The 15,777-nt window shown below is 41.9% G+C and overlaps 1 protein-coding gene across 1 annotated transcript in view; it reads right to left on the bottom strand.

Annotated features, from left to right (window-relative positions):
• Nucleotides 1-8,105, bottom strand: part of LOC102522922 (UDP-GalNAc:beta-1,3-N-acetylgalactosaminyltransferase 2) — a 47,194-nt gene extending 39,089 nt beyond the window's left edge. The window contains 1 exon segment of the mRNA XM_032470086.1: nucleotides 7,745-8,105. Within this exon segment, the coding sequence (XP_032325977.1) occupies nucleotides 7,745-7,856 (112 nt within the window). The 5' untranslated portion in view covers nucleotides 7,857-8,105.
• Nucleotides 8,106-15,777: the final 7,672 nt, after the last annotated feature.

Below are 15,777 nucleotides of genomic sequence, written 5' to 3'. Positions count from 1 at the left end.
TATGGAAAAAAGGGTTTCTAAAAGACTCAACAAAAAAACTGCTAGAACGAATAAACACTTTCGGTAAAGTTACAGGATACAAAATTCTATACAATAACAAATGATCAGGAAGAGAAATTAAGAAAACAATTCCAATTTCAATTGCATCAAAAAGAATAAAATACCTTGGGATAAATTTAACCAAGGAGGTAAAAGGTCTGTACACTGAAAACTATAACACACCGATGAAAGAAAATGAAGAAGATGAAAGTAAATGGAAAGGTATTCTATGGTCATGGGTTAGAAGAATTAATATTGTTGAAATGTCCAAACTACCCAAAGCAACCTACAGATTCAGTGCAATTCTAATCAAAATTCCAACGGCATTTTTCACAGAAATAGAACAGACAATCCTAAGATTTGTATGGAACCACAAAAACCTCAAACAGCCAAAGCAAACTAGACAAAGCAGCACAAAGCTGGAGGCACCATGCTTCCTGGTTTCAAACTATAGTACGAAGCTGCAGTAGTACAGTTTTGACATTAAAACAGATACACAGATAAATGGAACAGGATAGAGAGCCAAGAAATAAACCCATGCATGTATGGTCAATTCACTTACAACAAACGAGCCAAGAACACTCAATGGGGGAAAGGACAGTCTCAAGTGGTGTTGGGAAAACTGGGCAAGGAGATGCTAAACATGAAAGAAAGTGGACCACTAACTTACGCCACACCCAAAAATCAGCTCAAAATGGATTAAAACCTTGAATGTAAGACCTGACACCATAAAACTCCTATAAGAAAACACAGGCAGTAAGCTCCCTGACATCAGTCTTGGCGATGATTGTTTGGACTTGACACTAAAAGCAAAGGCAACAAAAGCAAGAAATAAACAAATGAGACGACATCAAACTAAAAAGCTTCTGCAGAGCAAAGAAAACCATCAACGAAATGAAAAGGCAGCCTACTGAATAGGAGAAAACATTTGGAAATCATGTATCTGATTAATACCTAAAACATATAAAGAACTCATATAACTCAAGAGCAAAAAACCAAAGAATTCGATTTAAAATTGGGCATAGGATCTGAATAGATATCTTTCCAAAGACATCCAGACGGCCATCAGGTAAGTGTGAAGGTGCTCAACACCACTAATCATCAGGAAATGCAAATCAAAACCACAGTGAGATTTCACCTCCCATCTGTTAGAATGGCTATCGTCAAAAAGACCAGAAACAACAAGTGTTGGGCGAGGACTTGCAGAAAAGGGAACCCTTGTGCACTGCTGGTCTGAATGTAAACTGGTTCAGCCACCGTGGAAAACAGTATGGAGGTTCCTCAAAATACTAAAAGCAGAATTGATCCAGCAAGTCCACTTCTGGGTATTTTGCTGAAGGAAATGAAAACACTCACTAGCAAAGATACATGAGTGGGGATCCTACGTGTGATAACAAACACAGGCTTGTTCACTGCAGCATTATTTTCAAAAGCCAAGACACAGGAGCAGACCAGGTGTCTACTGACGGATGAATGAAGAAAGAAAGTTGTGTTTTCTATACACAATGGAATATCATTCTGCCATAAAAAAGAAGGAAATCCTGCCATCTGCAACAACATGGATGAACCTTGAGGGTATTATGCTAAATGAAATTAAGTCAGATGAAAACAAATACCATATGATCTCATTCATATGCAAAAACTAAAACAAAACATCATATTCACAAATACAGGGAACAGACTGGTGTTTGCCAGAGGTGAGAGGTAGAGAGTGGGCCTGACAGATGAAAGGGGTCAAAAGGTACAAACTTCCAGTTATAAAACAAGTAAGTACAACACAGTGACTAGAGTCAAGAATACTGTATTGTATATTTAAATGTTGCTAACGAGAGCAGATCTTAAAAGTTCTCATCACAGGAAAAAAAGTCTGTAACTATATGCAGGGATGGATGTTAACTATACGTACAGTGGTGGCTGTTCTAGAATACGTATGTATTTTGAATCATCATGCTGTACACCTGAAACTAATGTAATTTGTCAATTATATCTCAAAAAAAACCTGGTTTCTTCTACCATGTACCATCAATGTAAATCAGTCCAACACCTGGGAGTACTGTGTTACACAGTATGAAGCCCAAAGTGAATTTTCAGTAACTGCCTGTGTAAGAATGCTGCCCAGCTTCCCAGTCCCCTCACCAGGACTGGGCTGTACACTTCCGTCACCCTCTACTCAATGTCGCAAGTATAGGGCACCTAGTTTGATTCTGGTGTTTGGAAACAGAAAAACAAAAAACAAAAACAAAAAAAACTAAGAAATAAACACGAGGCAAAAAGAAACAAAGATAATTTACAGAATAAGAAACACAAATAGCCAACAAACCTATGGAAAAAGTTTTAATTTCACTAGGAATCAAGTTTGAATTAGAGCAATGAGATACCACTTTTCTCCTAGATTCAAATGGACAAAATATCTTCTTAAACTTTAATACCCAAATGACTGGAATTTTGATAGTTATTTCAAGGAAATGGCTACTTTCCTCTGCTGCTGGTAGCAAAGTAATTTGGTACAGTATTCTGCAGGAAAATTTGCCAACTTATATCAAATAGCTCAGAACTGGGGCAACGGCATAGCTCAGTGGAAGAGCGGGTGCTCAGCAAACGTGAGGTCCTGGGTTCAATCCTCAGTACCATCAGTAAATAAACAAACAAATCTAATTACCCCCCCTCAAATTTAAAAAAAAAACACAGAAACAAAAAAACCCAAATACCTCAGAACAGCATAACTTTTGTCCAGCAATTCCACAGCTAAAGAGCACATTGTAAAGAAATAATCAGTGATACACTGGAAGATCTCTATCCATCAGTGTCATTTATTAATAGTGAAAAACTGAAAACTACATTCATGCACAAAAAAGGCATTAGTTAAATAAATTATGGTGTATCTGTATGCTAGAATACTATGCAGCCATTAAAATTGTTTTAAACATACCAAATGCAGTTGTACATCATATTAAGATAAGCATGCTATAAGAACTAGGCACATGGTTCCATTTATATAAAATACAAAAGAAGGCAAATCTCTGCCATCACAGACCAGGTAGCGGTTCCCACTGCCAGCAGTGACAGATGGGACCATAAAGGCAGCTTCTAGCAGGGAGGATATAGCTCAAGTGGTAGAGCGTGTGCTTAGCATGCACAAGATCCTGGGTTCAATCCCCAGTACCTCCATCAAGTAAACCCAATTACCTCCCCCTCCAACAAGAAAAAAGAAAATGGAGACATTATTACCAAGTCTGCAGAAATAAATTATTAGAAGACAGTACTATGAACAATTGTCTGCCAACAAATTGGATAACCTAGATAAGATGCACAAATTCTTAGAAAAATTTAAAAAACTACCAAGACTGAATCACAAAGAAATAGAAAATCTGAATAGACCTATAACTGTCAGAAGATTGAATCTGTAATCAAAAATCCACCCACTCTCCCCCCAAAAAACCAAAAAGAAACAAAAAGAAAAAAAAGGAAGCTTCTGACATGTTGGTAGTTTTCTTGTTTTTCACTTGGGTGCTGATTAGTTGGGTGTATTCAATCTGTGAAACCGCATCAAGCTCACGTCTACATGGACTTTTTCTGAATGTACATTATAAGTCCAAAAACAACTCTTTTTAAATACTAAATAATTCCCCCAAACATGTTTTATATTTATGTGCATTCAAAAACTGCTCAGTACAGATCATTTTTCTTTTTAAAAAGCAATTTCAAATTTTTCTATAAAGCACTTGTTTTACTTTAATAAAAAAATTCCATCATAAGATCATGAAACGTGACAAGATTCATACTTTGCCAATTTTATTCTTTTAATTCATTCTTTCAAATTACTGAGCACCTCCTATGATCACTGTTCTAGATGGCAAATACATAGCAATAAACAAATCTTCATAATGTTAAGAATAATTAAAACCCCACCCAGGCTTCCTGAAGGCAACGACCATTTCTCTTCTTTAATATGTAATATATCCTGAGAGTCTGGCAACCGCGAGACTCTGCACTGGAAGTGGACATCCAAAAGTTTATTAAAGGCCAGTGGAGGCTGACTTCAAAACCGATGGTTCACAATCAGCCCAAAATATCCAGGTGGCAAACACTGTGCTAGCAAGCATCTGCATGGCGTTAACTTCACATGTAGTGAGGAGATGGCGGGGGAGGGAGAAATTAGGAGTTTGGGATTAACAGGTACACTAAATATAGTATATATAAAATTACATATATGCTATATATTTACTATATGTAAAAAAAAAATATATATATATATACTATAAATTTACTATACCTAAAATAGGTAAACAACAAGGACCTACTGTACAGCACAGGGAACTATATTCAGTTTCTTGTAATAACATGATAGAAAAGAATTTGAAAAGAAAAAAATATGTGTATGTGTATGTATAACTGAATCACTATGCTGTACATCTGAAACTAACATTGTAAATCAACTACATTTCAATAAAAAAACCCAACAAAATAAGCGCAAAGATTCTTAACAATCAGACCAAAAGTTCCACTCTTGTGTACATGCTCTCAGATGGCATCAATCACAGATGGGCAGAAATCTTGAAAATGAAGAAAATATGCAAGTTCCTCACAGATCTACGGAGAAGGACAATTACACACACTGCCAGTGTGCTCTTGCCAATTTCAGGTCCCACCCAAAACACTTCCCTAGCATCCGCCACTGTCACATTATCGCTCCTCCCTAAAATTCACAGGGTGTTCACTATGAATCCTGCGCTGTCCTGGGTGTTAACCGAATCTTCACAATAACCCTATCAGGTCATCATTTTATAAATAAGAAAACCAAAACAGAGAGACAAGATTAGCATGTAAGGATCATTTTGGACAAACCAGCCCCAGACCAAACTGCAAAGCCAGCTCAATTTGTCTTTGACCTTTGACTTCAACAAACTGTGAGCTCCTTGAGAGCAAGAACTAGATACCTAGCACCATACCTGGAGCTCTAAGCATTTGTTGAGCAGATAGGCTTCTTTCGTTTCTCTTTGGTTCCCTTCTTTCCAAATATCCTAGAAACAGAAGGCTTCTTGTGTCACACCGTTTTTCTAAATTAACTGTTAAATAATTCCTGTGAAGTCATTACCTAAAACTAATGTGTTCTAACCAAGATCTCCTGTGTCTCTACTCTCTGGCCCAATGCTTGTCTCCGTCTCCGCTTTCCTCACCCCAGGGGCACTGCATTTCCCGGCAGGAGCCCCGTTTCCTCCTCACCAGTGGTTCTCCTGTCTGTGCTTCACCTGCTTAAGGTGAGCCACCACATCAGACAAGCACGGGGGGTGGGGGGTGAAGGTGACCGGCTCACTGCATTCAGATTCCTGCCCAATCCTCCCTTCTACACAGTGGCCTCCTCCAATTGCCCTATTTAAAACAAGAGCACATCCTTCTCTATCCTCTTCCACTGCTTTACTTTTGTCACCACACTTGTCTTTCTCCCCTATGACATTTAATCATTGTTTTCTTATGTTGTCTCCCCTTCTAAATCAGTAAACTGCACAAGGGCAGGGACTTTATCTTGGTTGAGCTGTAATTCCACACCTACAACAGGAGTTGGCACAGAGGAGGCGCCCAAATATTTGTCGAATCAACTGCAAGTCAGAGGGCCTTTTTCAATATTCAGGGAAGGTAAATCTCCCTTTCAGAAAAGACTGCCATGACTTAATGAGACTGAAAACAAAAGAAGGCAGAAGAGTAAAGAGAACAAAACCAAATCTTAAAATGTTAATTCAAAGGAAGAATACTTAACAAAATCTTGGGTTTTCTCTCTTGCTTCAGGCTTAAGAGATAAGCAGAGTGTAAAAATGCTCAGATGTTTTAGTTTGAAGTGGTGACAACACAATGAGAAAAGCTGCTGTGGGAAATTTTAACAATCAAGATGCCTCTGGGGGGAGGGGATAGCTCAGTGGTAGAGCGTATACTTAGCATGCAGGAGGTCCTGGGTTCAAGCCCCAGTACCACCATTAAAATAAACAAATAAACCTAATTACCTCCCCTTCAAAAAAAAAATTAAAAGAAAAAAAAAGATGTTTCTACTGCTTTTAGTTTTCAAAGTATCAAGTGAAAAAGGAAAGGAGTCTGCAAGGTTTCACTTAGAATGAAAATACTTTGTTACTTGACTAGATGCACGATATCCAACTAAGGTCAAAGTTAATTTATGTTACCAGTACTGATCTCCTCACCGATAGCCCTGTCCCTTTCCAAGGTCTACTTCCTAATTTCCTTAATCTAGCCTGGTCTCATTGGATGGCAGATAGTGTCTAGATGATGACCTAAGAGACAGGGAAAAACTTATTGCAAGAAACTAAGAAATTTCCAGGCTAACCTACTGAGTTTTAAGCTTGATTATAGGGTTTTTGCTTGTTTATGGACCCTAAAAGGTACACAGGTCATAAATATCCCAAGAAAGCTCTACAAGTAGCTTCCAGTAGAGCTCATTCATTATCCAAAAATCCCCCCAAACCAAAAAAAAAAAAAACAAAAACCTAAAAACCAAAACAAAACAAACTTGTAAAGTACAAACAGACATTACAAAACATTTTTTACATATGGCACTCTTTCCTCAGCTCACCTTACAAAACCCTAAAGAAACAAAACATAAAAGCCTAATCTGTTAACAGGTTAAATGCCCTGTAACATTGCGTTTTCAATTAAATCACTTATATGGTATCTTAATTCGACTCAGGTGACACAAGTAACTTTTTCAAAGAGCTTGTGGTTTGTCTAATAGAAAAGGATTTTCAGCGATTGCTACTGAAATAAAGAACTCCAATTACAACAATGAGTTTCAATACTTTCTACTTATAAGTTAAGGCATAGAGCCATCTCAGAATTGCAAAATTTCAATTCTAACTCTCAGAAATATTAGATAACAGAACAACTGTTTGGGGGAGTAGTGGCAAGAAAAAAAAAATCCCCAATGTAGTTAAAAAAAACAAAACAACTATTACCTCATCTTTAAAACTGCCTTCTAAGCTGCTTTCCGTGTCTTAGGGCAAGCCCTTAAAAAAGAAAAGGAAAAAAAGGAGGGGGGAACCTTAAGAAGTGTTCAGAGCGGTGAAGTTCATTAACAAAAACAACAACAAAAAAAATCCACTGGGCGGTGGGCAAAGCATTTCTTAAGTTAGGAAGCGAACATGCACAAAGCCTTCTTTCCCATGAGAGGGTAACTTTTAGAGCAGAGGGACAGGATCGTTAAAAAAAACTTGATAATCTCGTGCACATTTCATCAGGAGGCTTTGCAAACCAAATTCCCAGGAACAACTCCACTCACGCCCTATTTCATACCTAGATTTGCTGAACCGACTCCCATCGCAGAGTTTGCAAAGGATACCGAATACTGTGTACCCTTCCAGCAAAGTTACTCCTTAAAAGCAAAACCCGGCCACCTCTGAAGACACGCACCAACGTTAGACGCGGCGCTCAGACTTCCGAGCCCTGAGCGAACCGAACCGACAGCTCGCGGAGGGAGCAGGCAACCCGGCGGCCCGCCGCCCGGCGCGCGCGGCTGCAGCTCATAGGGCTGGAGGGCAGCCGGGGCTCCGGCCACTCCGGCCAGGCCTGGGGACGGCCGGAGGAAGGGCCCACAGGAAGGGCGGGGAGGTGAGGATCGGCCCCAAGTTCGCCTGACTTTCACGTCCCGGGGATGAAAAGGGCCGTTTGTTTCGCCGGGCCCGCCCGCGCGGCCCCTGGGCCTCACCTGCCGGGCCGGCCCCCGAGGCGCGGGCGGGCTGCGGGGAGCGCAGCCGCAGCCAGAGGTGCAGCGCGGCCCCGAGCACACGCGGGCACATCAGCACAAGCCAGTTTCGCATTGGCCGACCCCGCCGTCTCCACCTCACGCCCCCGCCGCGCGCCGGGCTCTCCCACGTCCCGGCAGAGACGAAGGGAGACGCCGGAAACAGGTCGAGGGGCGGCGGCTGACTCCCCCGCAACCGCTCCGGGAACGCCCTTCTCGGGCCCGCCGCCGGCCAGGCGCCTCTCCACTCGCGGCTCTGCTCCTCAAGTTCCCCAGACCGCGGGCGGCGGCCGGAGCCCCGCCCCCTCGGCTGAGCCTCCCCCTCAGGCCCGCCTACCTTTTCTCTCATTGGCCCCACCCCCTTCTCTCGCGTCCCCTCCCGCTCCCGCGGGCCAGCCGGGAGCTGAAGTCCCGCTCTGGGCTCAAGCGGGGAGCGCCGCCGCGACCCGGACGCTAGGAAACACTCTTCCCATAACGCTGCGCACTCTTCCGTCACGCTCAGCGGTTGCGCTTGCGAAGCGCGAGGCCCCACACCGAGCACGCGCATTCCTTCTCGGCGCCTACTGCCCCCTGCTGGCGGAGGTAAGGTAGCGCCGGACGCCGTCGAGCTCAGGGGCACCCCCAACCCCGGGACCGGAACACAGCGGACGTGAAGGGTGCCGGTTGCCTAAGATTTAAAGGAGATCTGAGGGAAAACGCTCGTTTTCACCCACGCCGAGCTTCCTTCTGCCGAATGCCAGTCTCGTGTGGGGGATGGGAGCTTGCTGACGTCTCCTTGGCCCGAAGTGCAGGGCGAGGCAGCCCAGTTACCTGTGTCTTCAGGAAGGACTCATCAAGTATCAATTCTGGTGTAGGTGGATCCGGCTCTCTGCCCAGTTCCGTCCGCTAGGAACTCGGGAGGAGTAAGGCCGCGCCCAGGGGATCAGGCTGTGGAGACGGGCAGCTACGGTCCAATGGAGGGTAAAGCCCCACGTGCCCTGGTTTCGAAGGGGCTGGGGAGGCTGCAAGCAGCACAGGTGCGCGTACCTGCAGTGGGAACCGGGCGGGAGAGATGTCTTAGGAACGTTAGTACCAGCTTAATTCCAGCAAAACGATCCTCTATTAAAATGACTGGCTTTTTATTGGATTGTTTTGTCGTAGGGTCTGTACTAGATTGGATTTTAAAATTTCTTTTGAATAAAAGCGATGAGCCTAAGAATATAAATTCCTTACGTTTGTACTACTTAAGGAAAAAATGAAAAATAATTAATACGAGGGCAGAAGTCATTTGTCCCTTCAAAGAGATTTGCATATTCGTTAGTTATCGATTGCTAGCTAACAAATTACTCCAAAACTCTTTTTTTAAAAAAACAATAATCACTTACTATGTCTCACGGTTTCTGTGAGTCTGGAATGTGGGAGCCGAGTTCTGGCTCAGGGGTCTCCCACAAAGTTGCAGGCTGGGCCGTTTCCTAGGCGGCTCACTTCCAGAGCTGCCGAGCTGGTGTTCTCTTTGGCCTAACTGGGCCTCTCCAACAAGCTGCCTTAGAGTCCCCTCCCCTGGCGACCTGCTTCCCCAAGAGCTGGAGACCCAAGAGACCACTGCAGGTGGTCGCTGCCCCTTATGATGAATCCCTGGAAGACACACACTGTCACTTCTGCAGATTCTATTGGTCACACAGGCCGGCTCAGATTCACTGTGGGAGGGACCCCACAGGGTGTGAATACCAGGAGGCAGAGATGATTGGGGGACATCTTAGGGGCTGGTTACCCCAGGCTATAATGCAAATTTGAGAAACACTACTGTTTCTAAACAGCAGGGGAGTCTTTAGGACCCCTACATGCTCACCATGACCCCTGAAAACCCTGAAGACAAGAAAGAGCAATTTGTCATTCTTGCGGGAAAGGTGGAATTAGTAGCCTGAGATCCTTGTGACTTAGGAGCAAATGTCACCAAGACCTGAGTGCCCTTTTCCCAGGGGCAGCTGTGTACACATTGCAATAAGGAAGGAGAATATATAGTGGCTACAAAATGTCTTGTTAGACATTCTTCTTTGTTTAGAAAGTCTGCTGAACTGCTTTCTCCATTTCAATTAAAGAGATTGTCAAGAAAGTAGTAATTGGTTGTCTCTAAGGGTGTCCTGTTTTTTATTGTCGAGAAAGGCATTCACATGCCTCTCTTGATGTCTAAAAATTTTCATCTTGTGATTGAAGAATTATAACTTAATCCCCAAAGAGGAATAACCCCTGATTTAGGCAGATCTATTAATTTATCAAATACTTATTGCACACCTCTTATGTGCCAGGCATTTTTGTAGGTACTTGGGATACACTGATGAACAAAACAAAGATGCGTGTCCTGTGGTGATGCAGGCAGGGGCAGACTATAAACTGTAGATATAATAAAGAAATACATTTTACCAGCAAGTAGAAGATAAGTGCTACAGAAAGGGGGGAGGGTACAGCTCAGTGGTAAAGCACATGCTTAGCCGCCATGAGGTCCTGGGTTCAATCCCCAGTGCCTCCATTAAAATAAATAAAGAACTTAATTACCTCCCCCCACCCAAAATAAAGTGCTACAGAAAATAAGAAAAGTAGAGCGAGGTATGGGAATTGGGAACGTGGGACTGAAATGGGACAGACTGCATTATTAAATAGCAGAATTAAACAACTGTTCAGAATTACAGTGAGCACTAAAGGGAGGGATACACAAAGCCATCCTAACACATTAACTGATCAAGATGTGCCTTCCAGTTACCAAGATGCTTTCAGCTACAGAGGAAAGCTCATTGCTGTCTGCCAGGCCTAGGACAGAGAGTCGTGAGTAACCCTTTAGCATCATCAGATCTCACCACTGTGGCGGGAGCTGCCCATACCACCTACTGATAGATCCAGTCAGCCCTCCGCCTACTTGTTACCTGTTATCTCCTGATAAACTTCAGATTCACGTGGGTAAAGATCACAAGACAGACAAGGTCGATAGTGGAAAGGATAAAATGTTTAAACCCGGAGATACTGTAAAAGGTCTGTGGAGTCAAAGTGCTCACAGACTAAGATGTGAACAAGTTAACAGAGAATTAGATTCAGGGAGAAGCAAACCAGGACAGTTGGCCACCCTGACTGCAAGTCAGTGTGATGGCATCACCAAGAGTGACTGCAGGGAAAAGGAGGAGGTATCTGACCCACCCCAAGGCACCCCCGAGGAGGCTATCTCTTGAAAACACAGCGCTGGGACTTGAAATCAAAGAGGCCAAAGAGTTAGCAAGTCCAGAGAGTGAGAAGGGCATTCAAGAGCATCCTAGGCAAAAATAAATAATGAAAACAAACCCGAGACAGTGATGACATGGCCATCAGGGAAAGGCAAGCATTGTGGTATGACCTTAGCAAGGTGAGACCGGGCGCTGGTGAGAAGGCGAACAGGGGGCTAGGGCCAGATACTGGTCACATGCTTCTCTAAGGAATTTGGATTTTATCGGGAAGGCTCTGGGGAAGAATTTTTTTTTCCAACTACAAAAGGAATACATAATTATAAAAAGGAACTTAGAAAATAGTTTATAAAGAGGAAATGACATCACACCAAATACAAATCATATATTGCTTTTTTTCCATTTAAAAACCTTTGCAATCATCCTGAAAATACAACTTTATATCCATCTCTTTTCACCTAACATCTAAGCAGTTTCACATTTAATTAGTAGTAGAAAATATAACTTAATTGTGTAATCACTTGTCCACACTATAATTTCTGACCTGGTCCCCTAATGGACATATGGGTTATTTCCATTTTTCTATAATAAATAACAATGGCACTTCTGTGTATAATATTTTACCCATATTTCAGATGATTTCCTTTTTATATATTATTTTAAGACTCTTTGTTCATATTGACATGGTATCAATGTATGTGCCTGCCTTTAACAAGTATATTTCTATCTCATCCTACTTACCCTAGCATTAAAAAAAATTCTTTTCTAATTCAAAGGGCAAACATTTTTTCATTAATGAGATGAAATATTTTTATGTTTATTAGGTGAATCTATTTCTTATATGGTAAATTATCTGTGTATTTTGCCTTTTACTTATTTCTAAGAGTTCTTTATATATTAAGGATATTAATCCTTTATATTTGTGTTTGTTGAAAGTAGTTCTCTCAGTTTCTTTGTCTTTTAATTTTTTTGCAGCTTTAACAACTTTGTAATGTTTGCAAATATTCCTATTTAATAAAGAGCAATATAGGTACATATAAATGAATCACTACGTTGTACACTAGAAATTAATATAACATTGTAAATGGACTTTGATAAAAAAACAAAGAAAAACACTTTAAATTTTGATGAGTTCAAATCATCAATATTCTCTTTCTTCTGAAATTTTAGGCCATTTCTGATCATGAGATCTGATCAACATAGGCATATCTCAGAGATGTGGGGTCTGTTCCAAGCTACTGCAATAAAGTGAATATTGCAGTGAAGTGACTCATGAGTTCTTTAGTTTTCCAGTGCACATAAAGTTATGTTTACACTATATTGTAGTCTATTAAGTGTGCAGTAGCATTATCTCTAAAAAGAAAAAAAAGTGCAGTATCTTAATTAAAAAATACTCTGTTGCTAAAAAATGCTAACCATCATCTGACAACTCAGGGTTTGAATAATACCCAGCAGTGGAATTGCTGGATCATATGCTAGTTCTATCTTTAATTTTTGGAGAAACCTCCATTCTGTTCTTCATAGTGGCTGCACCAATTTACATTCCCACCAAGAGAACACAAGGGTTCCCTTTTCTCCACTCCTCTGCCGACGCTTGTTACTTCTGGTCTTTTTGATGCCAGCCATTCTAACAGGCATGAGGTGACATCTCATGGTGGTCTTCATTTGCATTTCCCTGATGGTGAGTGACCTTGATCATCTTTCCATGTACCTGCTGACCATCTGTATGTCTTTTCTGGAAAAATGTCTATTCAGATCCTCTGCCCATTTTTTAACAGGGTCCAATCCTCATTTGCCAACCAATGAAGTAAAAACTACCCGTGAAAATCTCTTAAGTAGCCAAAAATTATATTATGTGTATTATACAGTTTTTTGCACACACAAAACCAATTGTGCATAATATGGTTTTTGTGTGTGCAAAAATCTGTGGATTTTTTCCTTCTAATTCTTTATCATTAGTGTTTCTCTACAGTTCTTCAGTTGCTCACGTTCTTACCCAAGGAAACCATCTTGCTTAGACACCTAAACAATAAAGTTCACTTTTTTGGGAAGCCTTTAAAGCCAATCAAGCTTTCTTTTCAAGGGTTTCAGGACTACTGGCATCCTTTCCCTAGGGCACATTGCTGCCCGAGTAACGTGTACTATTTAAGTGATTTCTTCTCTTTTTCAGCCAACAGTTGAATTCTTTTAAATTGAGAATGAACTTAAATGACGTGGCTCAGATCATCTTTGCAGAAGACAACCTTTTTACACCACCAGATGGGAATGCTTAACATCTCAGTCTGAAGCATCTTGACTCTTGTTTTTTGATTATCCTGCTTGTTCAGGGCTCCTCCAGAAAGAGTAGGAAAACAGATACTGCCAGAGTGTCTTACAAAAATGTGTGCAAGAGGGAGGGAGGAGGCTGGTGTAACGGGAGCTGAATGAATGAGAAGGGGAATAACAGGGACGATGAGGTTAGGGATGCAGCCTCTAGCAAGAATGTGGTACAAAGCAGAAGGATGTTAGCTTTTATAAACACTGATATGAAGAGTAGTTGCTTGATGCTTTTGAGCAGAGGAGTGATGTGATCTGGCATGCTTTAGTAGGACCATTCACATTGCTATGTTGAGAATAGATTGGCTGAGGGTGGGGTTAGTCTACCAGGGGTAGCAGAGGAGGAAGAGGATGGGTAGCATGTGCACTATGAGACGAGCTGCAGCAGCAAGGACCAACCAGAAGATGGAGGGTGGAACTCAGCTTCCATATGGGAACTGAACGGTGAGAGGTGCAAGGGATGGATTGAGGGGATGCTCTGAGGTACCACCCAGGTGCCCCCTTCTGGATGGAGAGTGGACTGTGATGACTCTCTGTTGACTCTCCCTTTGGGAATGGCTCTGAGCTGAAGGATGCTGTTTGCCCAAGGGTATAACTCTCCTCAACTGAGGCAACCTGCATCCATGACTAATTAAGTTCAACTGCATCTCCCCAGTTCTGCTTTGTTGGCTCCCTTCCACGTGTCTCCAAGAGTGGCCCCCCGGAAACCTCCTGCACACTACCTGAGTTTCAGAGTCTCCTTCACGGGCAACCCAACCTAAGACAGTGATTCTGTTAAAATGTAAAGAAGACTGTCCCATTTCTCAACCTGAAACCCTGCCATGACCACCGGTTCACTCACAAGAAAACCAAAGTACTTATGATGGCCTACAGGCCCTATAACCTCATTCCCCGTCACCCTCCCCCTCACTGCCTTGGCTCCCAAGCCACACCAGTCTCTGCCGTCTCTTGAATATGACAGAGACCTTCTTGCCCCCAGATCTTTGCACTGTCTGTTCCTTCTGCTTTTCCTCCAGATGTCTTCATGACTTGCTCCTTCTTCTCCTTCAAGAAAGCTAAACTGTCACCTTCTCAAGAAAGCCTAATCTGTCCATTTCACTGAAAATTACAGCCTCCCCTCCACACCACTGATCTCCATTACTCTACCCTACTTCCCTTACCACCTTCTAACACACTGTACAATCTACTCATTTTGTTGCTGCTGCTTATGGCCTATTGTCCTGCATAGAGCAGGGACTTTCCCCCTCCACTTCGTTCACTGACATATCCCAGAACATGGCACTTTGTAGATGTTTCACCAGTATTGCTGAATGAACGACCAAACGAATGAATTTAGAAATCCTTTTCAAGCTGACAGTAGTAGAACTCATGGCATGTGGTTACATAGGGATAGGGCGCAGAGCAAAGATGAACAGAGACACAAGCATTTATGTGCAAGCAGAGGAAGAGGAAATTGCAAAGGACACTGAGAAGAAGCCAGAAAACAAGAGAGTCACTGAAGACAGGGGTGATGCGAGGAGGAGAAGAAGCCACTGTGAACAGCGTCGTCAGTGAATGAACAAGGTAAAGACCTAAGACTGAACGTGTCCCCCAGATTCATCTATTAAAATCTAATCCCCAACATGACAGTATTTGGAGATGGGGCCTTTGGGAGGTAGTAAGGTCATAAAGGTGTAACTCTCATAAGATTAGTGCCTTTATGAACCCTCCTACACTGTTGGTGGGAATGTAATTTGGAGCAGCCACTGTGGAGAACAGTATGGAGGTTCCTTCAAAAACTAAAAATAGACTTACCCTATGATCCAGCAATCCCACTCCTGGGTACATATCTGGAGGAAACTCTAATTCGAAAAGACACATGCACCCCAATGTTCAAAGCAGCACTATTTACAATAGCCAAGACATGGGAGAAATCTGAACCTCCATCAACAGATGACTGGTTAAAGAAGATGTGGTATATATACACACAATGGAATACTACTGAGCCATAAAAAGGAATGAAATAATGTCATTTGCACCAACATGGATGGACCTGGAAATGATCATACTAGGTGAAGTAAGTCAGACAAAGGCAAATACCATATGATATCACTTATATGTGGAATCTAAAAAAATGACACAAATGAATTTATTTACAAAACAGAAACAGACTCACAGACATAGAAAACAAAACTTGTGGTTACTGGGAGAAATGGGGGGTATGGAGGGATAATTTGGGATTTGCAGATACTAACTACTACATACAGAATAGATAAACAACAAGGTCCTACTGTATAGCACAGAGAACTATATTCAATACCTTGTAATAGCCTATAATGGAAAAGAATATGAAAAGGAATATATGTATCTATATATATATATAAATCACTATGCTGTACACCAGAAACTAACACATTGTGAACTGACTATACTTAAAAAAATTTTTTTAAAAAAGAAAATGTTAGTTTCCTTTCTTCTATGAGGCTGAGGAACAAAGAGGGTAGAGAGCTGTATTAG

This window comes from Camelus ferus, chromosome 29 (genome assembly GCF_009834535.1).
Source record: "Camelus ferus isolate YT-003-E chromosome 29, BCGSAC_Cfer_1.0, whole genome shotgun sequence".
NCBI classification, from domain to species: domain Eukaryota; kingdom Metazoa; phylum Chordata; class Mammalia; order Artiodactyla; family Camelidae; genus Camelus; species Camelus ferus.
This window is presented reverse-complemented; position numbering and strand designations above follow the sequence as displayed.